This window comes from Leptonychotes weddellii, chromosome 6 (genome assembly GCF_054177405.1).
Source record: "Leptonychotes weddellii isolate Sample4059 chromosome 6, ASM5417740v2, whole genome shotgun sequence".
In the NCBI taxonomy this organism is placed as follows: domain Eukaryota; kingdom Metazoa; phylum Chordata; class Mammalia; order Carnivora; family Phocidae; genus Leptonychotes; species Leptonychotes weddellii.
In genome coordinates, this window is record NC_138374.1 from 29,556,562 (window position 1) to 29,581,978 (window position 25,417).

At 48.7% G+C, this 25,417-nt stretch overlaps 2 protein-coding genes across 47 annotated transcripts in view; both read left to right on the forward strand.

Annotated features, from left to right (window-relative positions):
* The window catches only part of SORBS1 (sorbin and SH3 domain containing 1), a 223,372-nt gene extending 216,689 nt beyond the window's left edge, over nucleotides 1-6,683 (forward strand). For all 46 annotated transcript variants that reach the window (XM_081823747.1, XM_081823754.1, XM_081823757.1 and 43 more), the window contains 2 exons: nucleotides 321-433; nucleotides 3,328-6,683. In XM_081823747.1, the coding sequence (XP_081679873.1) occupies nucleotides 321-433; nucleotides 3,328-3,395 (181 nt within the window). In that variant the 3' untranslated portion in view covers nucleotides 3,396-6,683. The remainder of the gene's footprint in view (nucleotides 1-320; nucleotides 434-3,327) is intronic.
* A 17,256-nt stretch (nucleotides 6,684-23,939) lies between these two features.
* Nucleotides 23,940-25,417, forward strand: part of PDLIM1 (PDZ and LIM domain 1) — a 43,799-nt gene continuing 42,321 nt past the window's right edge. Inside the window, exon 1 of the mRNA XM_006735590.3 lies at nucleotides 23,940-24,136. Coding sequence (XP_006735653.1) covers nucleotides 24,041-24,136 — 96 coding nt within the window. The 5' untranslated portion in view covers nucleotides 23,940-24,040. The remainder of the gene's footprint in view (nucleotides 24,137-25,417) is intronic.

Here is a 25,417-nt window from a genome sequence, read left to right on the forward strand (position 1 = left end):
GAAAAAGCCTTGGTTAAATTTAAAGAGGGGGCATCTAGACAAAATGCTTAGCTATGGTAACCAAATGAAACTAAATAAAAGGACTGATCATAACCTTGCTTGTCAGAGGCTTCCCATCCTCTGACATCAGTCTTCGTTTCCTTATTATATACTGAATGGATCTCCCCAAATGCTACACTGTCAGGGAAATAGCCAGTAAAATACTTTCATCCCCACTGATGAGTACGAAACACTACCTAAGTGTCGATTTAACTGAATTGGGCTTTAAAAACTCATTATTTGATCCTATCAGTGTTTGAATCAATGTCTCTCATTTTTAGATTTAGTTACCAAGCATTATATAGCTATATACCACAGAATGATGATGAATTGGAACTCCGAGATGGAGATATTGTCGATGTCATGGAAAAATGTGATGACGGATGGTTCGTTGGTAAGTGATCTCCTCGTGCTTTTCTTACTAGCTGTGTATTGAAGAAGTAACTAGGAGTGATAAGCCATGCAAAAGGCAATATTCTCTGCACAGAAAAAAGAGCCTTTCTCAAATCCAGTACTGCTGTCAGGAATGCTGGGCCCCCCACTTTGTGCTTGCTCTGAAGACAGTGTGGATGACGCTCATGATACTGGACCCAAAAACCAAATACGCCAACACGACTGCACAGAAGGGCAATTGTCAAATTCATTACTTGAGTTCTGTTTGTATTTCTCTTGTGCGTATATCTGTTCTACATTTGAAAATTTTCTTTTTTTTTTTAAACTCTTATGGAACAGCACAAGAAAATTTGAGCCTAGGTCTCAACTGTGAGACTCAAGCATATGTGTAGACCTTCCAAAGACCTTATTTACTTCAGGCTTCTCATAACTTTAAAAAAGCAACCTGCCTAATTAAAAGATTCACCGTCAGAGAACAGGAGAAAGATCAATGTTCTTTGAGATTTTGTTCCAAAGCAGATACTTGCTTAATATACTTTGTTACTGGAGTTCTCAGCAAATAGCCTGTGAGACAAGAATTATCCTCAGTTCACAGACTCAAAAACTGAAGCCTGAAGAGGTGACGTAACTAGCCCAGGTCACCCAGGTAGCCAGTCATGGAGCCAGTAGTTGGACTCAGCTGCATCTGTCCCCAAGCCTCTGTTCTTTCTCCTCAGGCATAAATATGCCTTTGGGAGCCACTGACTCCCTTTTTACCTCTGTTTCCCCTTGTACAAATGGCTTTACCTTTATCGTCTTTCTAAGACCAGCTCTTTCCTGATCTCTCTGGAAAATCTTTGCTAACGTGAAGTCCTCTCAGATCTGGGGTAGTAAGAATGGGAAGGCCTCAGCAGAAATGGGAAGCCAGAAAGATTTGCCTGGGCCTCACTGGCCTCTTAGAAAGCTGCCCCATCCTCCCCAGGCCCCCAGAAGCCTGTGGCCCCTCACTACCCTGAATCGCTCCAATCAGAGGGAAGCCAGTCTGAGAAGTCGGCAACACTCCAGTGGAGTGCAGTCCGGTGGAAACAGAATACAAGCTGTGACTGGAATTTAAATTTTTCCGGAAGCCACCTTGAAAGAAGTAAAATGAAACCCTTGAAACTAATTCTAGGGATATATTTTATTAAAACCAATGCATTCAAGATATTATCATTTGAACATGTAATCGGTATAAAAAATTGTTAGTACGAATAGAAGAACATAAACTATCCCACTAAGCCTTAGAATTCTGATGTATATTTTATAGGTACAGCGTAGCTCAATTCAGACTAGCCACGTTTCGTGGCTGTCGTATTAGAGAGTGCAGCTGTGTTACAGATTCGCTGTTAAACTCCTCCAGGACTATTTACATTTTTTTTTTTTTAAGATTTTTTATTTATTTATTCATGAGAGACAGAGAGACAGAGGCAGAGGGAGAAGCAGGCTCCCCGCGGAGCAGGGAGCCGGATGCGGGACTCGATCCCAGGACCCTGGGATCATGACCTGAGCCGAAGGCAGACGCTTAACCGACTGAGCCACCCAGGCGTCCCTATTTACATTTTTTAACGAGAACATGGGGTAGGGTGAGGGGCACCATTTCTCTAATGGGGGCACGCCTGGCAGCTAGGCCAAGGAAATATTCCTCAACCCCTCAAATGCTTCAAAACGTAGCCTAGTGCTCAGAGGAGAATCAAGTAACCCAGTGGAGCTCATTTTCTCGTCCATAAGGAAAGGTGAAAGCCAGCTATAGGAGTACATCCCTCACCCTTATCATCGTCTCCGTTCTCCGCAGCCTCCCCTGCGGTCCTCCCTAGGGGGTTCAGTTAGTTGTTTTAGATGTCTTTAGCTTTGATGCTTTCTTTTCGCTTCGGGCAGCAGCTCCAGCCTGCTGGTGGTGGCAGCTTGAAATGCTGTGTCCACCGGGGTCCTGAAGCCGTATCCAAGCCAACTGGGAAAAAGATGCGGTTGTCGAATTGTGCTACCTGCCAGTGATGGGGGAATAATGACATGGTCTGGATCTGCCACCACCCCCACCCGCAGCTTTAGAGAGTCAGTCCCGAGGGAAGGAGCTAGGTTAGGGATCCGGCAGTTCGGGATGTAGAGCAGCACGGGAAGGCCTTTGTGCCCAGGTAGCTCAGTGTTTCTGGCTCGGTGGGAACCCTGAAAAGGTTGGCAGCAGAGACAGGGAGTCAGCGTGGGGCTTAGGCACAAGCTTCTGAGAGGAATTTCCTTTTGACGTGTGGTCCTATCCAGTGGACTTCTAGAAATCCTACCGTTTAGAAATTCTCAATTCCTGGTATCTTGTGTTGAATAAATGGGCTCATTTTTTCCAAAAAGGAGAAGTATTGGAAAGAGCAGTGGGCTGGGAGTCAGAAGTCCTGGGTTCAGAGCCTGCTTCTGATGCTTGCTAAACTGTGGGACTTAAGCTCTGTGAGCTTCGAGCTCCTCATCTGAAAAAGGGGTGAGTATTGGGAATGCCTGCCTGGCTTAGCACCCAGCATTATTTTGTAGCCTAAATGAGATAAGGCAGGGAAAAGTGCTTTGGAAACCATATGCTGTCCTTCATGCCACAGGGTTGTTATCCAGGGGCGCTTGGGTGGCTCAGTCAGTCGAGCTTCCAACTCTTGGTTTCGGCTCAGGTCATGGTCTCAGGGTTGTGGGATCGAGCCCCAATTTGGGCTCTGTGCTCAGTGGGGAGTCTGCTTGGAATTCTCTCCCTCTGCCCCTCCCCCTGCTCGCACGCGCACTCTCTCTCTCTCAAATAAATTAATTAAAAAACAAAACAAAAAAACAAAGGGCTCTCTCTGAACTCACATGGGTGAGTCTTCTGATTTTGCTTGTGTTTTGTTTGTTTGTTTGTTTGTTTGTTTTTTATAGGTACTTCAAGAAGGACAAGGCAATTTGGTACTTTTCCAGGCAACTATGTAAAGCCCTTGTATCTATAAGAAGATTGAAAACCAGAGATTATTTTTATTGGAGGATGAAGCGTAATTCATGAACTGGACTCTTTATTTAAACATTGAGTCAGTAGGAAAACTAATGCAGTGGATAAAGTAAGAAGCAAAACAGAGGGACAGAGAAGTGTTGTGTCTAAAGCCTGAGCCTGTCTATGCTTGCTGTGTATCAGGCAAGCCGAACTGAGGAAAAAGGAATGAGGCAAATCTGTATTTACTTAGCTGCTTCTGGGAGCCACTCCAAGCCTTCCCAGCCTTTCCCCTTCTTGGGTAATCTGACCTGTAACACAGTCCAGGATCAGTGAGGTCAGAAATGTCTCTTGCTGCCCAGGCCTTGACCAGCTCTGGCTCAAAGCGGTCATTTAGCCAGAAGCAGCCCTCAGAGCACCAGGCAGATCCCCAGCCATTCTCCAAAGGCTCCGCACCCCGGCCACCCCGGAGCCCACCGTTTTCCCAATATTGCTGGAGATCTGCCTGGGATGCCGAGGCCATCCCTGGACAGTGGCGGGGGCCCCCCAGGCTATCCAAGACCATGTGCCTCACTCCTGGGGTACATGGAGAAATGGAAGCAGAATGGAGCTGCCCTGTGCAGTCAGCCTGCATGCAGCGTTGCCCTCCACGCCCCTGGTGTTCAGACAGAAAAGCACATGAGGTTTGCCTGTGGGCGTGGGGTGCCCAGGTCAGGTAGTTAAACTTGTGTTTCCAAGTGATGAAGTGAAGAAGTTCTGTAGCTGTCAAGGTCACTTGCAGTGTGGTCCTTTCCCATATCACTGACTTTTGTAAGTGGTCACCTTCGGCACAATTTCATTTACCAGAATGCCAGTGCTAAGCTTTCTTTTCTGGATTGTTTCTGGCCAGGGCAGTGTGAGGTCGCGAGGCCTGTTCTCACAGAGAACCAAGGATGGCGTTCAGTGAATCATTTAATAGACACTGATGCACACTGGATGCCGGGGCGACCGGTGAGCAGGACGTGCTCCACACCGTAGGCCCACCGCGTCCTCATTTTTACTCCCCGAAGTAGTTCAGGGACCACCCACAAGGTGGTGGCCCAGGGTCCTGAATCCCGACGCACCCTGGTGAGGCCTCGCTTCAGAGCAGAAGGCACACAGGCAGCAGCCCCACGTGCGAGGCAGCTGGAGGCCTGCCCTCTGTGGGGCCACGTGTGAGGAGGGAGGCCCCTGTGACGCCTGGGGTGCTCAGTCACAGCTCCATCCAATTTGAGGATGTTCATCAGCCCCTCTGGTAGACCCCTTGAAGAAATAGGGACTGGCCCACCTGCCTGCCGGGAACTCAGAGGTGACGGGAGGGGCAGACACACAGGAATATTGGGTCCAGAGAGACTGTGATACGTGCTAAGAAGGGTATGAGAGAGATGGAGGTGATCTTTCCCTGGAGAGACTCTAGAAAGCATTGTCGTATTTCTCTCTCCATTCGCTCACTCTTGAACAATGAGGCTGCTAGAAGAACCTTTGTCCGAGGGTAGTTTATGGCTGGAAGTTCTTGGAACTGTTTCCAGAGTCTTCAAACTCTCATCCTCCCCACAAGTACACATCCCAGGTCACAAATAGAAGCGGCGATTCTAGGTAGGTAAGGAGTATACAGGAACCCTGGCGCTCTGCATGTAGCTCAGAATTGCCGGCGGACCATTGTCCCAAAGTCTGGAGTCTTTACAAGTAGGCGGAGTTTGTCTTCAGTGCCTCTGCCTCGCCCTCTGTCTCTACCACCCACCTGCCACCCATCAGCTGTGCACCCCCCCCTTTCCCCATCAGACAGCCTCATTCTCTCCCTGTCCTTCTTTCAAGTCCCGGTCTCAGGAAGGAAACTGCTGCTTACTCCTTCACACTAGAGTGCAAATGACTGATAAGAGGAATGTGTTAGCTTCTTCCCAGAGACATTTGTTTTTAACTAGGACAGAGCAGAGCCTTAACCCCAAGGAGTGAGGCTGTGGAACTAACGGTGGGGGTAGGGGGTGCCGGTGGTGAAGGAGGAGGAGCTTCCTGGGTAGAAGGAGCCTTCCCGATAGTCTTTGAATCAGACTCCTTGTTGTGGAAGGTCCACTTCACCATCCGAGGGTGCCGTATGTCTCTCTCCGAGGGCATACGGTTCAAGTGCATATGCACGTGCGTTTTGCACGACAGCACTTCACTCGCTTTTGGAATGTAACTCCTGTATTGGCCGACATGTTTCCTGGTCTGTCTTAGATGCAGACAATTAATAACGATCTTACTCTTAATAGTTTTTTTTGAGGGGTGCTTCTTGATTAAGTAGGTAATTTTGAACACCTAGAAATACAGCTAGAAAATAAAACCAATCTGTAAAGCCGCATTTGCATATGATGCCAGCCTCACGCATTTGTAGATCCCCAGAAACCCAGGTATGCCTCACCGATTTGCCCGTCTTTAACAAAATCATGTTAAAATTTGCAAAATTTGCATCGAACTTCGGCTTCCTATGTATGACAAGACAAGGAACAAAGGTTTCCAATTGCTCTTTTGTCCTCAGACACTTAGTAATATAAAATACCTATTTTTATGCTGAAATATTTATACAGGTTTATTAATAGCAAGTGCAACTAACTGGCACCATGCCTTGCAACACATTTTGATATACTCGCCATGCTTCTGGGTAAAGGCAAGCCCCCAACTACTTATCTTTTGCAGTCTCTCTCGGATCAGTAAAAGAAAAAAAATCATATGCGTAAGAAGTAGGACTGTAAATATGTATATTTAACTTTGTATAGCCCATGTACCTACTTTGTATAGAAAAATAATTTTAAAAATTTGAACTGAAGGGGGGTAAAATGAGGAAGTCATGAAGTTTTTTGCATTTTTATTTAAATGAAGGAATTCCAAATAACTCACCTGCAGATTTTTAGCACAAAAATAGCCATTGTAAAGTGTTAAAATTTCAAATAATCATTCTTTCTGGGAGAGAAGGTAATTGTTATCTCAGTTATATAGGCTTTTTTAATTTTGTTTTTGATTTTTTTTTTTTGCAGTCCTATTTATCTACAGTAGGTATTAAGTTCTTTTGCTAGAATAGGTTACTACAGAGAAGATTATATTCTGAAAGAAAAGTAACTGACATTATATATATAACCAATTAATTTAAAGTGTTGCCATTTTAATTACACCTGGAGAGCATGTACTATGCCGACACAGATTGTTCTGTTCATTTATTTTTCTTTATTGCGGTGGATTGATTTGATAAATGGATGTGTTGAGTTACTACATTTGCTGTACATATTATTTAATAAACTTTATTCAGAATTGCGTGGCATATGTTTGTTCTTACCATTCATTGTTTCTTTCCTTCCTTCGCCAAGTTTCTCAGGGGAGGCTTATATTCACTGCTTCGATATCGCATCCTCTCCTTTCCCTTCTTAATCACATACCGTCTCACTTTGCTCCTGGAAGGCCTCACTTCTTACCTTACTCCTTTCTCAATAAGCTAACTCTGTGACCTTCTCTGAATGGACTACTGTTGGCCATCTCACCACGCTTTCTATTCTGATTGCAAAAATAATGATGTGTCTTTAAAAGCACAAGTGAAACATTATAAAATATGTGCAACGGGTCTTGATTTGCTCCGCAAGACATGGGTACAGGAAATGATACAGCATTTGGTTTTCCTAAATCGAGTTAAATCGGCTATGAGCCTTCTCTTGCTATGATGGGTGAAAATGCAGTCTGTCCCCTTTCACACCAAGTGTGTCAAGATGGTGTCTTAGGCATCCAGCCTCCCCTGGCATCCCATGACTAGGACCACACCCATCTCTGGGGGGCAGGGCCTGCTGTGCACAAATCAAACCTCCACCTTCCCCTGGTTCTGTCCTTCTCCACCTCTGTCAACTCAGCACTGCCACCTCTTGGGGGTGACTCAGTGACATCCCTCTCAGTAGACGTAGGCCTCAAACAGTCATGGGAGAAGGGTTGCCTTCCAGGGGGTCTGACAGCCTCAGGACTGAGCCCGGGGTCACAGGCACTACTTTCAGGCTGTTCATCCCTTCCAACAAATCCATCAGCTGTACTTTCAGAGTACATTTAGAACCCAACCTTTTCTCTCTGGAGAAAGCCATTTTCTCTCTGGATCCTTGTGCTTGCTTTCTAACTCACCTTCCTGCTTCCACCCTTGCTGCCTCTACTCCGGTCTTAACAGAACAACCAGAGTGAGCATTTTAAAGTCTATCCAAAACCCTCTCGCGGCTTCTCACATCACTGAGTGGTACCATGGCCTCAGGTCCATTGATACACTGTCCCACCCCCCTCCCTTACCTTGGCTTCGTTTCTCCTTGTTCCTTATGGCCTCAGACTCGTCAAGCACACTGCAAGTTCAGGATCTTCCATTCTGTCTTCTGGGCCCGGAAGACCCTTTCTGCTGGAGCTGCATGGCCTTCTTCTCCCCTCTCTTTACATCTTTAGGTTGCCTTCTCAACGAGGCTTTCTCTGACCACTTTATATATAACAAGACCCTACTCTTTCCACCCAGCATCCTCGCCCCCTTCTCATCCTCTGTGCTTTATAACTCATCAGCATCTGATATGTGTTTCACAATCCTGTAAAATCCATGAGGATAATTATTCCATTTGGCTTTTATATGCCCAGCACCAAGAAGAGTGCCTGACATAGTCGGCACTCAGTTACTTGATCAAGTAAATGCGTATGTTAATGAACCCCTGGGGCCAGAGATCTTAGAACTCAAAATACTAACAATGAAGGAAGGGATGCGTTATCAGTCCTTTCTTACAGCAGCAGAAATAGAACAGCAATTAATCTCAAATTACTCTGAGCTCATACAAACAGCAGGTGAGAATTTTCTGTAATTACAGTCACCTCCCCACAGAGATTACTGCTGCTGACCATCCACTCTATGGTCCTCTGAGCTTTCTTTGTACAGTACATATGGTCTATAAACAAAAGCTTTGCATGGTCTTATACACTTTTTCCTCCCTTAACAATAGAGCCTGGACATGTTTCCATAATTTACTTAACCAATCCCCTATTGATGATGCAAATATTGCCAGTTTTTTCCCCCACAATAAACAATGCTGCATTGAATACAATTTATTGGCTTAAAGAGCAAGAACATTTCAAATCATGAGATACTGCCAAATTGCCTTCCAAAATACATCACACCAGTTTATACTCCCGCCAAGTATGGGAGTGTCTGTTTCCCCACCACCCAGTTATCTGCTTCCATGGAATGCTGTTCCTTGGTTCATCTGCCTTTTCACCGGCCAGCCCACTTTCTAGATCTTTACTTGCATTCCCAGCCATCTGTTACTTTCTCTTAACACATGCTCCTTCGGGGAGTAGATCCCTTACAATGTAATTTGGCAGAAAGAGTCAGTTGTATGGGGGCTCCCGTTGATGATAAGTGGTAGAAACCTAACACTACGGGCCATTCTTGGGTCAAATCGCTGGAAAGAAGGGAGTTGGAACCCGCCTCGGGCAGGAGCGAATCCAGATTCTCAGACTCTTGTACTTGTCTTTTTTTTTTTTTTAAAGATTTTTTATTTATTTATCTGAGAGAGAGAATGGGAGACAGAGAGCATGAGAGGGGGAGGATCGGAGGGAAAAGCAGACTCCCTGCCGAGCAGGGAGCCCGATGCAGGACTCGATCCCGGGACTCCAGGATCATGACCTGAGCCGAAGGCAGTTGCTTAACCAACTGAGCCACCCAGGCGCCCCAGACTCTCGTACTTGTCTTATTCTTGGCGCTGTTGGCTTGTTTGGCTACATTGTCACCTACCGAGTGCGGCAGTAGGCAGCCCTGGGCTCATTCTTACAGGCCTCCGACACCCTTTTCTAGGGAAAAGGGCCTTCCTGTTGTGCTTCCCTGAAAACAGTTCCAGACTCTGCCAGGTCCAACTTGGGTAGTTATCCTTCCTTTGACTAATCACTGGCCGAAGCGGGTATAGTATGAGTGACAGCCTCACCAGCACCATGTGGACTGGGGGGAGAGGAGAAGGCCAGGGGAGGGGTGTGCTGCTAGAAGAAGGAAGAAGGCAGCTGGATCAGTAACTCAATGGTCCACTGTGCAAGCCAGACTCTGAGCGTTACTGTGACAAGCTTTGGAAAATGGAATACCCTTGCCCTATCAATACAAATGTCAGTGAGCTGAATGTAGGCTATGTGCTGAAGCTCTGCAGGCCAAAGTCTTGAGAAGAACATGGTGGAGAGCACGGGATGGCCACCCAGACAAGGGGTTTGATGTGACCACGAGGACACGGCACAACTGTATCATATGCTAAAAATACTAGGACTCTTCTGAAGGAAAAAGGATTAGTGTCTCAAAAGTCACAAAGAATGTTTGCATGAGTCGTACATAGGTGTATTTGCCAAGTCTTGGCATGTCGAGATTGAACCTGTCTCAGGAACGCTTAGCGGAGGCCCTTAAGACAAATGAAAGAAGTTACTACTTGATACAAGTCATCTGTGGAATGGATTAGCCAGGCAGGTGGTTCAGACTGAACATAGTCAAGAAAATTTAAGATGAACTCACAGATGGAAAAAGCCCATGATGAGCCATCTGAATGACCACGTGATGCTGCTTTCTGATTCCTATCCTGGGGGAGGACGACTCTGCTCCTCCAGCACTCACCTCGGTGTCAGCAGAGGGAAAACACTGGGTAGATTAATAAGAGTCTCTGGCCCCCTCTGGCTTACTGGTTTTTAAAGTGAGACTGACAGGGGCGCTTGGCTGGCTCAGCCGGTGGAGCATGCAACTCTTGATCTCGGGGTCATGAGTTCAAGCCCCGTGTTGGGCATAGAGATTTCTTTTTTAAAAAGTGAGGCTGACACCTACGTGAATGTGCAAAAGAGAGGTAGAGCTGAGAATCATCATCTAAACAGTAGCATAAGTCATATAGATTGACTCGAGCTTGTATCATCGAGGTCACTGGGTCTCCAAGGATGGCCCGTGGACCTGTTGGAGTCCCCAGGCCCTTTCAGCAGATTTTTAAAGCCAAAAACTGTCTTAATAATGTTAAGATGCTTGTGGTAGCCAGCTTCCAAGAACACCTTTGGTGATCCCTGCCTCCCAGTATTCACGCCCTTCTGCACTCTGTCAGGGCTGGTCTGTGGAACCAGTAGAATACGGCACAAGAAATGGTATGTCACGGGTGCCTGGGTGGCTCAGTTGGTTAAGCGACTGCCTTCGGCTCAGGTCATGATCCTGGAGTCCCTGGATCGAGTCCCGCATCGGGCTCCCTGCTCGGCAGGGAGTCTGCTTTGCCCTCTGACCCTATCCCTTCTCATGTGTTCTCTCTCATTCTCTCTCTCTCAAATAAATAAATCTTTAAAAAAAAAAGAAATGGTATGTCACTTCCAAGACTAGGTCATAAAAGCCATTGTGGCTGCTGTCCCTTGTCCATGGGGAGAAGCAGACCATGCTTTAGAAGTTCTAAGACTGGGGCGCCTGGGTGGTTCAGTTGGTTAAGCATCTATCTGCCTTCAACTCAGGTCAACTCGGATCCTGGGATTGAGCCCCGCATCGGGCTCTCTGCTCAGAGGGAGTCTGCTTCTCCCTCTTCCTCTGCCCCTCCCCCTGCTCACTCTCTCTTGATTTCTCTCTTTCTCTCTCTCAAATAGATAAAAACTTTAAAAAAAAGTTCTAAGACTTAGTTGTCATACTGGATAAATATGCTAATTCTTCCCAAAAGTAGGGCTATTAGGACAATGGGCTGGGAGTCAGAAGACCTCTGTTCAAGTGCTGCTTCTGGTACTTCAGTTGTGAGACCTCAGAAATGCCACTTCAGTTCTCCGAGCTGGGGTTTCCTCACCTGGGAGGGGGAGACACCTGGCCCAAGGTGGGTTCTGTTAGGAAGGAGGAAAAGGACATGATGTTTGAAAAGCAACTTGCAGTGCCCAACACAGAGCATTCCTGTTCCTCTGGTGTCTACTCCGTACCAGCATTTTTCATGCATTTTCTCATTTACTTCTCATACCAACCCTACGAGGTAGGCATTCTGATCTCCACTAACAGGTGAGGCACCGGAGACAGAGGAGTTCAGCCCAAGGGTATCCAGCAAGTAACTGGATTCGGTCTGACTCCAAAGCCAGTGTCCTATCCACTGATCACACCCCGCTGCCTCCAAGCCAGGACAGACAGCCAGGATGAGTCTGCAGATCAGTATACCTTGGAACATCTAAACTTTACCTAGAGATTATAACATCTCCAAGAATGACCTCACGGAATAATGCTAACAGTGATAACCATTTGATGAGCACCTACTACATGCTTAAACATTAGAAGTTCAAAAACAGGTCAATTTCCTCAGTCTTCTACCAGAGCCAAGATAGCAAAGGCACAGAAGAAACCTTCAGGTACCCCTGCTGATTCCATGGCATCTTTTTTTTTTTTTTAAGATTTTATTTATTTATTTGACAGAGACAGTGAGAGAGGGAACACAAGCAGGGGGAGCAGGAGAGGGAGAAGCAGGCTTCCCGCCGAGCAGAGAGCCCGATGTGGGGCTCGATCCCAGGACCCTGGGATCATGACCTGAGCCGAAGGCAGCCGCTTAACGACTGAGCCACCCAGGCGCCCCTGATTCCATGTCATCTTATCTTCTACCACTCACGAGCCTCTCCGAAGTGTGGTCCAGCCTCGCTGCTCGTACTTCCTCACCATACCAATCCTTTGTCATCTGCACTGTGGCTCCCCTCTGTAGGGTTATAGATCTGCAAAGCTCAGAGGCCCCCCAAGAACTTTGTACTCTCCATATTATCTATCAATTAAGAATGACTTCAACTCTAATAGCAGATGGCCCCCAAATGTGACAGCTTAGGTGACAGATGTGTCTCATTATCTCACAGAAAAGAAGACAGGCTCTGGGTTAGTCTATCTGACTCCCCTGGCCTTTCTATCATGATTACAAGCTGGCTAGCGTGGCAGCTCCAAGCATCACATCCTCATACAACTGCATTTGAAGGCAGGAAACAGGGAGCAACCCAGGACAGAGGTTTTCTCTGTACATGCTTTCCTTAAGGAAGGAAAGTCTTTTCCAAAAGCACCCCCCAACCCCCGCAGACATTTTCCCATATCTCATTGGCTGGAGCTGATCCCATGGCTACTCCTCGCTGTAAAGAAATTGCCAGAGGGCGTTGGGCAAGGTGGAAGAGAGTTCGGAGTGACTCCGGGGTCGCTAACCAGCAGTGAGGATCACAAGCAAGCCATTCCTGGTGGCTCACTTGTTCTTTGGCTTCCATCAGATCTTCCTGCCTTTCCCCTCACTGGTTCTTCGAATTCTTTCCCTGCTTTTCTTCTTCATTCACTCCTTCAGCGTGGATGTTCCCCAAGCTTCTCTCTGTAATCTGTTGCCTGGGCAATCTTATCTCTTTTCCTAACTTTAATATTATCCCTTTTTTTCTATGTTACTTTTATTCTACTTTTTAAATTAAACAATACAAAGTTATGGAAGCAAAACAGAACTCACCTAATCATTCCCACTGAACCATAACCTCTTTTGTGTTCTACACGTGTGTGTGTCTGTGTGTGTGTGTAACCTGCTCTTCTCACTTACCATAAACACCTTTCCTGACAAGACCTATTCACCTCTACATCTTTAGTTAATGATTACATGGTATTCCATGGTATAAATGTGCCATGATATACCTAGCAGCCCTCTATTGTTAACACTTAGGATGCTTCCAATATTTTGCAATTATGGACAATTCTATGGTGAACCTTTTACATGCTCTTGTACCTTAAATGCCTACTTTTTTTCTAGACAAATTCCTAGAAGCAGAATGGCAAGATCAAAGGGCACACCATATTTAAGGCTTTTAACACATGTACATTGTCATACAACTGTTGACAAGACCTGTCAGTTCTTTCTTGGCACTTCTCTTGGATTTGTCTTTACCTCTTTGTCACTAAGAACTCATCCTCTTACACCCTCCCTCAACTGATACCACTCCCTGAAACCTCTTTTGCTTCATACCCACAAAATGATTGTGGGCTTAGAGGTGCCCTCGTCACCTTAGCTTGGGAGTCCAATTATAGATGATGGTCTCTAGTATTTTTGAGAAGTTTCCAAAGAATGAAAGTGGTGCTCCTTAACATGGAGCACTGGGATCAAGGCAGGCGGCCATCATGCAGGGGGTGTGCCAGAGTGGGTGGTGTGGAACTAGGGGGCACTTCCGGAAACCTATGGGAGAAAGAGGCCAGAGGACATGGGGAGGGGCTCAGGAAGAGAGACTAGAGCTTTCAAGAATTGTTGAATAAAGGAACATGACAGGGAGGAAGCTGAGCTTTCATCCAGGGGGCATTGGAGGGTCAGCCCAGAGCAGGGTCAGGCCAGGGAGAGACTACGAAACAGTAGCGTCCCGTTTACCTAGAAACGATGAAGTCCGTTATATACAGCAAACCTTTCCATGACCCTGCAAGAAAGGTCCAGTCTCCCCTTTACAGTTAAGGAAAAACCTCTCCTGATCCTGTTCCTCCTCCAGCGACTACCCCGTTTCTCTCCTTCCCTTACGGCAAAATGCCTCAGAAAGCTGTGTATACCTGCTGACTCTGGCTCTTCTGCTCTGTTTGGCTCTTGAATCCACTCCAATTAGGATTTTGCTCCCATCCTACCAAAGCTCTTCAGTCAGGACCTTCGATGACTTTAACAGCATTAATCCCATGGGCGGTTCTCAGTCCTCAACTCCTTGGACTTTCCTGACACACCTGAATACTCCTTCTTCTTGAACCCGTCTTCCCTTGGCTCCCAGGATCCACTGTCTCTCAGTCCTGGTCCCACCTCACCACTGGCTCCTTCAGGGTCTGTTTCGGCAGCTCGTCCTCATCTCCCTGCCCCAACCCCTGGCCCCCTGCTTCTTGTCCCACTCCCCGGTGCCCTCATCCACTCCTGGGTCTAAACACCCCCCATGTGCCCAGCCCTTGCCTGGGTTTCTCCCAGGTACCCTAGACTCCTACATACAACTAACCGCCTGCCCCACTCCATGGAACTGTCTACCCGGCATCTGACATTGACATATGTCCAGAACCCAATTCCTCAGTGTACCCCCAAAGCTGCTTCTCCCACAGGCTTCCCCATTTCAGTTAATGGCAATTCCATCCTTGGAGCTGCTGTTCAGGCCAGAACACAGGAGTCATCCTTGACTCCCCTCTCCTGTACTGCACTTCCCACCCAGCGGCAAATGCTTTAAAATATAGCCAGAATCCCAGCGCTGCTCACAGACTCCTCTGCTCCCACCCTGGGTCCCCGCCGATAATCACCTGTCGCCTGGATTATTGCAACAGCCCACTTACTGCTCCCCTCCTGCGGCTCTTGCCTCCTCTTCCATTTGTCTCAACACAGCAAACAGAGTGTTGGAAACAAAAGGCAGAGCATGTGAATCCACCGCACAAAGCTCTCAGACCGGAGGTTCGCAGACCCACGCAGGAGGCGCCGCCCAGCTAGGTGCCCGGGTTTGTCTGACCTCACCTCTACCCCTGCATGCACTCTGCTCCAGTCCCACCTCCCGCCACCTTGCTGAGGAAGGTGCCAGACTGGTTCCCCTCTTCATGCTAGTTCCTCCGCCTGGAATGCGCTTCCCCCAGATAGCTACATACTCACTCACCTGTTCAGGTCTTGGCTCAAGATCACTTTCCTGGAGAAGTCCTCCCTCGTCACTTTTATTATTCCCATTTGCAACACATATTTACTTTTCTCCACAGAGTGTAACACCATGTGTCATTCTATATGATTTCCTTCTAAAGAAAACATTTTATTTGGAGATCAGTTTAAGATCACCGAAAAGTTCCAAGAATAAGGACAATACAAAGAACCCCCATACATCCTTTACCTTGATTTACCTATTGTTAATATTTTATCCCATTTGCACCCTCGCTTCCTCCCCCCGCCACACAAGCACACACTCACACACACATAACTTTTTCCTGAACCTTTTGAGAATAAGTTGCATACATGTGGCCCTTTACCCCTAAATGCTTCAGTGTGCATTTCCTAAAGATAGGGATATTCTCTTACACAACCGTGAGCTAGTTCTCCACCCCTGAACTGAACGCTGATACAATACTTGAAGCTCCCACCTCTGTCAATTTTTCCCCTCAGTGCAGGGTCAAATGTCCTCCCAGATACATTGCGTTTAGATGGTCTGACTCTTTATTCTCCTTTAATCTGGAATATTTCTATAAACTTTGTCTTTTTTTTTTTTTTGTATATAAAGATTTTATTTATTTATTTGACAGAGAGAGAGATAGTGAGAGCAGGAACACAAGCAGGGGGAGTGGGAGAGTGAGAAGCAGGCTTCCTGCCGAGCGGGGAGCCCGATGTGGGACTCGATCCCAGGACCCTGGGATCATGACCTGAGCCGAAGGCAGACGCTTAACGACTGAGCCACCCAGGCGCCCCAAACTTTGTCTTTTATGACGTTACCATTTTTGAAGAATATAGTCCCTCTCCCATCCTGTTAGATTTCAAAAGGGGTGGTCTGATGTTTCCTCGTGATTAGAGTCAGGTTACGCATTCCTGGCCGGCATGTTCCATAAGCAATACCGTGTCCTTCTCAGGATTCCGTGTTTGAGCCACACACGGTGTACTTTTGCCCATCACCAGTGATGTTAATTTTGACCTTCTGGCAAGGTGGTGTTAGATTTTACCACGTATTGTTATTTTTCCCTTTGCATCTAATAAGCAATCTGTGGGAAGATCCTCAAAGGCTATGCAGGGGCACCTGGGTGGCTCAGTCCATTAAGCGTCTGACTCTTGGTTTTGGCTCAGGTCATGATCTCAGGGTCATGGGATCAAGCCCCATGTTGGGCTCCATGCTCAGTGTGGAATCTGCTTGCGATTCTCTCTCCTTCCCTCTCCCTCTGCCCCTCTCTCCCCTCCAATGTTTTCTCTTTCTCTCTCAAATGAATAAATACATCTTAACAAAAAACACCTATAAAACATCCTGCTTCTCATCACATTCTCACTCTCGATTTTGCCTTCAACAATGACTTGTGCCCAAATATAGTCTTTACTATGATAGCTGCAAAATGGTGGTTTTCAAACTCTGGTACTCCCTCTACATTTACTAGTTGGGACTTAAAATTCTACCGTTAAGTAAGAACCTTTCCTTCCCCTTCCTTCCTTTCTTCCTGCCTTTGTCTGTCTAATCTCTCTAGCTATCCATCTATCTACTGTGTGGGCTTTTAGATTCATATTTTTCCCAATAGGCGAGAATTCCTTATCATTTTAATGAATTGTCTCAGACTTGGCCAGGGAGAGCCCCTTTCACAGGCTTCTGTGCCCCCACTTTCTCAAGCCCTTTCTTACTTTCTGCATAACAAGCTATCCCAGGCTAATCCGGTAGCTACCCTGCTGCAGCTCTAGAACTTCTTTGAGAATCCTGGATTCCTTTTATGGTATTTAGAAACCAACATCAGGATGCTGGGTGTACTCACCGCTCTAGAGTATCTTCACTTGTGGGCCCTTTCGGCCGGAAAACATGCATGCAAATACACGTACACATACAAATACTTATTTAAACACGTGCACACCTACATAAACATACATATACAAAACATACCATATAGTTTTACTTATTTTGTTTGTCCATTACACTAAAATGTAAGTTTCCCAAGGGAGACAATCTGTGGCTGTTTGGTTTGCTATTGATTTTCTAGCACATAGAACAGTGCACAGCAAATGGGAAGTGTTCAATAAATAGTTGTTGGCTGAAGGAGAAGAAAGAAACAATAGGCTACATGACTTGCCAAATCGTTACAGCTGACACATGGCAGAACTCTCTTTTCGTTTTGCTTCCAGGACCCAAAACAGGAGCTAAACCTCTGGCTAGGACAGCAGTTATTTTCATTTTCTCACCTCAATTTTTTTCTGAACTCTTTTACCTCCAGAACTCTGTAGGTTATATCTGCTCCCCATGCGCACTGGGATTTATAACCTCAGGCGGTCAGCCAGTGGGAGGTGAAGGCAGAGGCTAGGTGGCCAGGCTTGGGAGTAAAAGACCCCAGGGTCACATCACTCAGTGGTGATGGCTGGGACCTCTCCTCAGGCTGGAATGTGGTCTAACACAGGGAGTAGGGGGACAGTGGGGTGGCATTATCATCCCTTGCTGGCCTCCTGCTCTGTTCTCAAGCAGCACCACCCCTGATGCTGCCCAAGGAATGAGCACATAGAAGTAGAGAGTCAGAGGTTATAGAAGAGGAGATGGACACAGAGGGGGCGGTGGGGACCAGCAGGGAGGAAGCCACCATCTAGGAGCCCTGGCGTCATGGAAACTGGCCCTATCACTCTGTCTGTCCTCAAATGCTATAAATAGTTGGTTTCAGTATCAGCCACTGCAGACCAGGCCAGCAGCATGGGCCAGCCCCAAGAGGAAATGGATTTGGGGGAGGATATCGCACACACACACACACACACAGAAAGAGAGAGAGAGAGAATGGTTGGAATGAGATGAGGCTAAGGAAATGCCTTTGCCTGTCCCCATTGCACACCACATCAGATCACTGGCATTCAGAGCCCTCCCCACAGAATTTTCCAGCCTGCCTGTCATCCAATAATGTCACTCTAGCAGACCATCTCCCGCCCTTCCTACTACCTCGTCCTGTTTTGGCCACTTGGTATGGCCTCTCTGCTTCTATATGTGCTCCTGCTTTTAAAGCTTGTTGCAGATTCCACTTCCTCCAAGGAGGAAGTCCAAAGAGCCATTCCCAAAGGATCTAGTCTAGTTGAGTTGCTGGCGCTTGGGCTATGGGTGTCCTTGCCATGAAGCAGGAAGATCTGGCCCTTGGGGACTCCATGAATTCTGAGTCTGAGGGGTCTTCCTTGGATCCTACGAACCTCTGAATAACCTCCTGCCACTCCCTCTTCTATTACAAAGCTCTGCAGACCCTACCGCTCCTCCTCTGCTTTCCCAGCCCACTGTTACTTGGTTACTGAGTGATTTTAGGCAAGTCTCGTAACCTCTCTGGGCCTATTGCAGGCTGGATTTTCCCTGGTCCCAGGGACAGAATGTAGCATGCAGGATGTTTCTTAAGAAGGGCCCTTGGGCTCAATGTCTGTGCAAGGGAGTGGGGGCGAAACTGGATTGAGGAGAGGAAGTTAAGAGTTGCCACGCAGACCTGACAGGCTAGACCTATTCCACAGGGAGCTCTGGGGCCAGAATGATCCATCAGACTTGTCCCTTCAAAATGACACAGGCAGCCTGGGGCTGGGCATGCCCTTGGGCAAGGCTTCTCTGCAGTGGAGGCAGTCCTTGAAGGGGCTGGAAGCCTAAGGCTGTCCACCTCCCAGGAGCTGGACCAAGTCCTTCCATGTAGGGAATCCGGGCAGTCGCTCAGTGCCTCTGCTTCTTCCTGTAAGAAAGGCATCGTGACATTCCAGTGGGCTCTTGTCCCGATGAAATGCAACTATGTTTGTCAAGTTCTAGCACACACTCTGACTCACAGTCACTGTTTAGTAATGAGGACAGTGTTTATTGTTTGGGTACTGGGCTAGGGTCCGTTGGGTAACTCTGACCCCAAGCCACCTTTCCTCCATGGGGGAGGGGACCGAGGGGTGGTTCCAGGGGAGCTAAAGACTCAGATTTAGACTTTTGATGTTTCTCTAGATGAGGTTACATGGAAAGCCACAGAAATACAATAACAGCAATGAAATATGTTCATCACACAACTTTAAATTCTCCCATTAGCAGATAAATTACATTGTTTATTAATCCATTAATTATCTTGTGAACACTATTATATGACATTGTCTTTTTGTCTTAACTTCTTCAACATAAACAGTTAATATGAATCCCCTGTCTGTGATCCAGTTTTGGAATTTCTTCTTCTTTTAATATGCAGGGATGCTTGAGAAATGGTAGTGGTCCAGGCATCTCTCTGCCTTTGATAACTTTTGCGCCACCTGTCAAGGGAGCCAGGAGGCAGGTAGACAAAAGAGCTGCTTGTCGGCTCCGCGCAGGGGCAACCTGGACCGCCAGCTCCGCTCACCTGTCCACACCCTCACCAGCCCGCAGGAGGCTGCCGCCAGGTTCATTGCTTAGGTGTCCTCCTGGCCCGAGGCGCCACGGAGCATGCTCTGTGCAGGGTGGAATCCGGGAGGCGCCCAATCCCAAGCGGCCACTTCAGGGTTTCCCTCGGGGCTGGAGCAGGAAGTGGGAGAAATGCGAGAATTAGGAGCCCTTTCACTGTCCGCCGGTCCCTGGCACAGCTGAGGCCACCTGCTCCCGGCCGGTTCCGCCACAGGCAGTCCTGGAGCTCCGCGGGGACGAGCCCTGCGTGGGATTCCTAGTAAAGGACCCGCTGACCCTCGGAGCGGGGCTGGGGATTAAAAGGGACTAGACTGGTGGGATAGGACTGGGCAGGGACAGATGCCTTTGTTTTTCAAGCCCGTGAGCATGGTTTCGGTTCTTTTTATTTATTTATTTATTTATTTTTAAAGATTTTATTTATTTGACAGAGAGAGACACAGCGAGAGAGGGAACACGAGCAGCGGGAGTGGGAGAGGGAGAAGCAGGCTTCCCGCGGGAGCAGGGAGCCCGATGCGGGGCTCGATCCCAGGACCCTGGGATCATGACCTGAGCCGAAGGCAGACGCTTAACGACTGAGCCACCCAGGCGCCCCTCGGTTCTTTTTAAAGAAAAGAGAAGCAAGTCGCTCAGATATGTTTGGCTAGGGCGCCCCGAGGCAGTTGCACCCCTGTTTGGGGACTTGGGAGCCGCTGTGTGCCCGCGCGCCCGGCAGGGGCGACATCAGAGCTTTGGCTCTCTCTCGCCCCAGGACAGAGCCAGCCTCAGATCCCCGCGTAGGCGTAGTCTGGAGGTCACCCCCTCGCCTCTCTGTCCGGCAGGAAACGCTCAGCCCAGGGGAGGGGTCCCAGCCGTGATCTCCAGGAATGGGAGCCCTGCAGTCCCCTGGCCAAGTACAAAACTTGTCCTGGAGATTAAATAAGACCTTATGTCAAGTCTAGCACAGTCCTGGACTCCCAGCCATTAAGAAAGGGAGCTGTTTTTCCAGGAAGCAGAGTCTCTACATAATGGCTCTGGAGGGTCCTAGAGGTGGCACTCTGGGTAGGGGTTGCTAGGTCCACAGAAGCCAGGCTGGGGGAACCCACCAGCAGTTGCCTTCTACCCTGTCCACATGGTGAAATGGAGAGCTGAGAAGGCCCACTCTCCCCGCTGATATCCTGGACCACTTTTTTCTACCCTCCTTGATTCCATTTCTCCTGAATTCTCCTGCAGTCCAGTCCCCCTCCCCCGCTCTCCAGATATTTGATGGAGACTGTTTAAGTCCACAAACTTTTATGGAATGCACAATAATAATAATAATAACAAGGCAACTGAATTTCAGAGAGATTGCTTAAGGCCATTCACCTAGGACTGGGCAGGAGTCCAGAGTCTGAGGGAACTGGAGTGTATAGATAAATAAGTAATAGTATTTAAGATAAGACAAGGTTGCTTGCATTTGGGGTAAGAGCTGTCAGTCCCTGGGCAGGGGGGGTGTTATTTTCTGAGTACAAGCTGTGTGCCCAGCTCAGAGCTCCTTCTGGGGGACAGGAAGAGAGATCAAAAATTTAGAAGATGAGGTCCCTAGCCCCCACATAAAGACTAGCATTTAGTCTCCATCTAAGGACCTTGATTTTTATTTTGAAAACTTTACATCATCATTAGAGGAAATGATCTTTTAAATATTTCCCCAGTTCCATCCCCCAATACAAAGTTAGTTTTTGTATTTTCTCCTAATTTTTAACAACAGGTAGATGAGTTTTTTATTTTTTAATATAACATTTACCAATAATTTTGTTTATACCTCATGCTATTGGGTTTACAAGTAATTTTGTAAACTCTCTTTTACCTGTTTTGAAAGCACATTTCCCTGACTGCTCCTAGTCTTCACTGTTCTCGTTTTCATGCTGTATACTATTCCCTCATGGCCATACCATATTTAGCCACTTTTCTGTTATTGCTCGATTCCAATTTTTTGTCATTATAAATAATGTGGCTATAAATATCTTTGTACATGTAGCTTTTTTCTTCTTTAAATTATGTCCTTGGAATCAGTGCCCAGAAAGGGGATGACCAGGTCAAAGTGTTGACTGTTTTATAGCTCTTGCTATGGAAAGCCAGACTACAACTGAGAACATTTAACAGCTAAATGCAGCAACTTGAGGACTCCCAAGTCCTCACAGAAGTACTAGTGTCCTATATTTGGAAAGAATATTATATAGAATAAGCACTGATTGGCACCTATGAAGTATCAGGTTCGTGCTAGCGGGACACCTAGGGATGATGAGAGGCAGCCCCAGCCTTGGGGGGCACAGAAGTGGTGGCTTTCAACCTTTTTTTCCTCCTAGGGCACAAAATATTCAAAACTGCTGCACATCGAAGGGCAGACGCAGAATTTAGCAATTCCCCCAAATTCTGCAGGGACTCGAAACACTAACATGTTCTCTAATCAACAGAATCTAATCAAAGAGGGTGTATCTTTGGCTTTGATGAAGCAGGTGGCTGGTTCCTGGCTGTACCCCCATTCCTTTTTCTCAGATTCAAGAAAGAATGTCAGGATGCAAGGGAGTGAGAGGGATGTGTAGATAACATAAAGCCACTTTGATTTCTATAAACAAGCAAACCCTTCCCAGACATACACATTTGCGCTGTGACACAATTGGACAAGTAAGGTGATCCGTTTTTTTTTTTAATTTTTTTTTTTAAAGATTGTATTTATTTATTTGAGAGAGAGAATGAGACAGAGAGCATGAGAGAGGGGAGGGTCAGAGGGAGAAGCAGACTCCCCGCTGAGCGGGGAGCCTGACGCGGGACTCGATCCCGGGACTCCAGGATCATGACCTGAGCCGAAGGCAGCCGCTTAACCGACTGAGCCACCCAGGCGCCCCAAGGTGATCCGTTTATGTGTACGTCTGTGCAGAGGACTTCTCGGTAGGTATGCCAGGATCACAAGGAGACAGAGTTCTGCTTTTTTTTTTTTTTTTAATTCATTTGCGACAGAATGAGAGAGAGAGAGAGCAGGAGCAGCGGGGAGAGGCAGAGGAAGAGGGAGAAGGGAGCCCGATGCGGGGCTCGATCCCAGGACCCTGGGATCATGACCTGAGCTGAAGGCAGACGCTTAACCATCTGAGCCACCCAGGCGCCCCTCAGAGCTCTGCTTTTAACAAATGCACTGAGCTTGTGCTCTGTGTCAAGCACCGTGCTAGGGCCCGGGTGCCAGTATGAATGAGTGCCAAGAAATCTATGAAGAAGCTAGACCCCAGAGAGGGTATGTGCATATTAAGGGTGGCCAATGTACTGCATTTGTTAGATACTAATGTGCCAGGCACTATTCTAGGCCCTGGGATACATCAAAACAGTGAAATACTTCTACCCTCATGGAACTGACGCTTAGGGGTGGGGATGGGACAAACAATAAGTAAAATATTAAGTATGTCACATGGTGATAAATACAGTGGAGAAAAATAATGTAGGGAAGGCGAGAGGGCAGTCGAGAGAGAAGGTTTTAAACAGAGTGCTCAGAAATGGTCTCACTGGTATGATGACATGTGAACAAAGAGAAAGCCATGGATGGCTGGGAGAGGAGCATTCCAGACAGAGGCCCTGCGGGGAGGCCCTGATGCAGGAGCCAGGCCAGTGTGGGGTGGGGGGCAGCAGGAGGATATGAGGTCAGAGAGGGAGTTGGGCCATTCTGTGGGTGGCCCTATAAGCATTTTAAGGACTTCAGCTTTACTTGAGTGGAGTGGAGACTCGGGACAGCGGGGGACGTCTGGCGTGGAGAATGCACTCAGGCCAGGATGGCAAGGAGCCCAGTTACAGAGCTGGTAGCAAGCTGGGAACTCAGGGTTTTGTCCTCAACCCGGGGGTCTTTCCACGCACTTAGCTCTTAGCCCATCCCAGACTTGAGGTCTGACCTGTTGGGACGGTCAGAACCTACAGCGAACTCCAGCCTGGAGGAAAGGTTTCGAGGAAAGTTTTGAAGTCGGATTCTAACACCGTTTGACGATCTCATCAGCATTAGAAAAGTTCCAGTATGAGGTTCTCTAGCACGGGGAGCCCGGGCAGTGGTACTGTTATGTTACATCACTGACCAGCGGTGTGGCCTCTGGCAAGTCTTCTAACTCAGGCCGGCTCAGTTACTTCATCTGTAAAATAGGGCTAAATGCCCTGACTGCTACATCGCATCAAACGAGATCATTCGAAAGCACCTTTTAACATCATTCTCTTTTACAAGCAGCGAAGGTGAAATGCAGTTGACCTCGGAGGGTCGAGTTAGCACGGCACTTCCAAACTCGTTTTCGAAAGCGCTGAGCCGGGCTTTGTCTCCGCGGCGGGGTGCCGGGACCTGCTCGGCTCTCACCTAGCACCCACCGCGGGGCTGCGAGCGGCGGCGGCAGGCGCGGGGAAGAGGGCGGGCGGGAGACGGTGCTGGGGCCGGGCTGCGGAGACCCGGGCCCCCACCCCGCCCCGCCCCCTGTGCGGGCGCGCCGGGCGGGGACAGGCCGCCGGCCGGCGGGAGGTCGGGCGGGGCGGCGCGGCCGGGGCGGAGCCGCCCCCGCCCCCGCGCGCTCCCTCCTCCCGCCAGCCCCAGGCTCCCGGGCCCGCGCCGCGCGCTCCTTCTCCGACAGCGCTCCGCCGTCTGTCCCGTCTGTCCCCGCGGGTCGCTTCGCCATGACCACCCAGCAGATAGTCCTCCAGGGCCCGGGACCATGGGGCTTCCGCCTCGTGGGGGGCAAGGACTTCGAGCAACCCCTGGCCATTTCCCGGGTAAGAGCGGTCGGGACGCGCAGGGATCGGGGCGCACCCGGGCTGGGGAGCGGCGTGCCAGGAGGGGATCTGGGGGGCCGGGGCCCCGCGGGCGCTGCCGGAGACGGCGGTTAGGGAGCCCGGGCCCGAGCTGGCACGGCCGGGCGCATCCAGGTGTGCCTTGCGGCGAGCGCTCCCGGTGCGTCTCGGGCCCGCAGCCCCTTCGCCGCGGCGCCCCGGGGCGAGGCGAGCGGGCGGCGGCCGGGCGCGCAGTCCGGTGTCCGCGCGCGAAAGAGGGAGCAGTTTGCGTACGCTCGCCACGGAGGCGCTGCCCGGCGTGGGGACGCGCTTCCTCACTCCGCGAGGGCAGGAGGGTCCCCGCAGATCCCGCACTCTGGAGAGTATCACTTCCCGGTTCTTCACAAGTCGCCGAGGGGCGTAAAGTAGATTGGAAGCAGCTGGAAAGACCTGGAAGAGGGGTGGAGTCGGTGGCAAGTTTCCCCGGGCCAGGTGTGATGAATTTCCGAAACAACTAGTTTTCCACTCCTTGGATTTACGCCATGACCAGGTCTCACCTCCCTCATACGTTTTGGAGAAAAGGCCGGATTTTTGAAACAAACAAGGCCAAATAAACCCTCTTGGACATTCCCCTCCTCCTGCAGAAGGTGGCCATGCCATATTTCTCCCTGGCGTTCCCAGAATATCAACCCAACAGCCGCCTTTCCCCAGAGATACTGGGTGGGGAGGGGTTCCTACTTTGCGTGGCGTCGGTGGAGGGGTGGAGGGGTGGAGGGAGAGTGCTACTTGAAAACTTTTTAGACGGACCTCCTTTCTTTGGGAAGGCCCAGGATCAATCGGAGATCACCAGGCCCATTACCCCCAAATAAGTCAGAAACCCCAGGGAGACTCGGACTCAGGGTTTGGAGGCCCAGGCTTTGGTCATCTCGTCTAGACTAACTGTAATGTCCCAGTGGGAGTTGCCCTATTCACTGCCTGCACCTAGAAGGCGGCCAATAAGTATTTTCCGACTTAATGAAAAGGGGGAGCACCAAGCATTCTCTGGTGTCCACGGCCTGCGTAGAGGCCTGGTGTTCCACTCTTGGGGCCATCTGCTTGCTGAAGCTGACCCTAAACTTGCCTCCTCAGCCATCTGAACATCTCTTTGTTCTTAGTGGGGAGGAGGGGGAGAGAAGGGGAAGATCCCCATGGGGTTTTGTTTTGTTTTGTTTGCTTTTTTTACTGAAATCCCAGCCTCCAGTAGCTGAAGGAATATGGTGGGAGGTGCAGGAGGCAAAGGAGTGG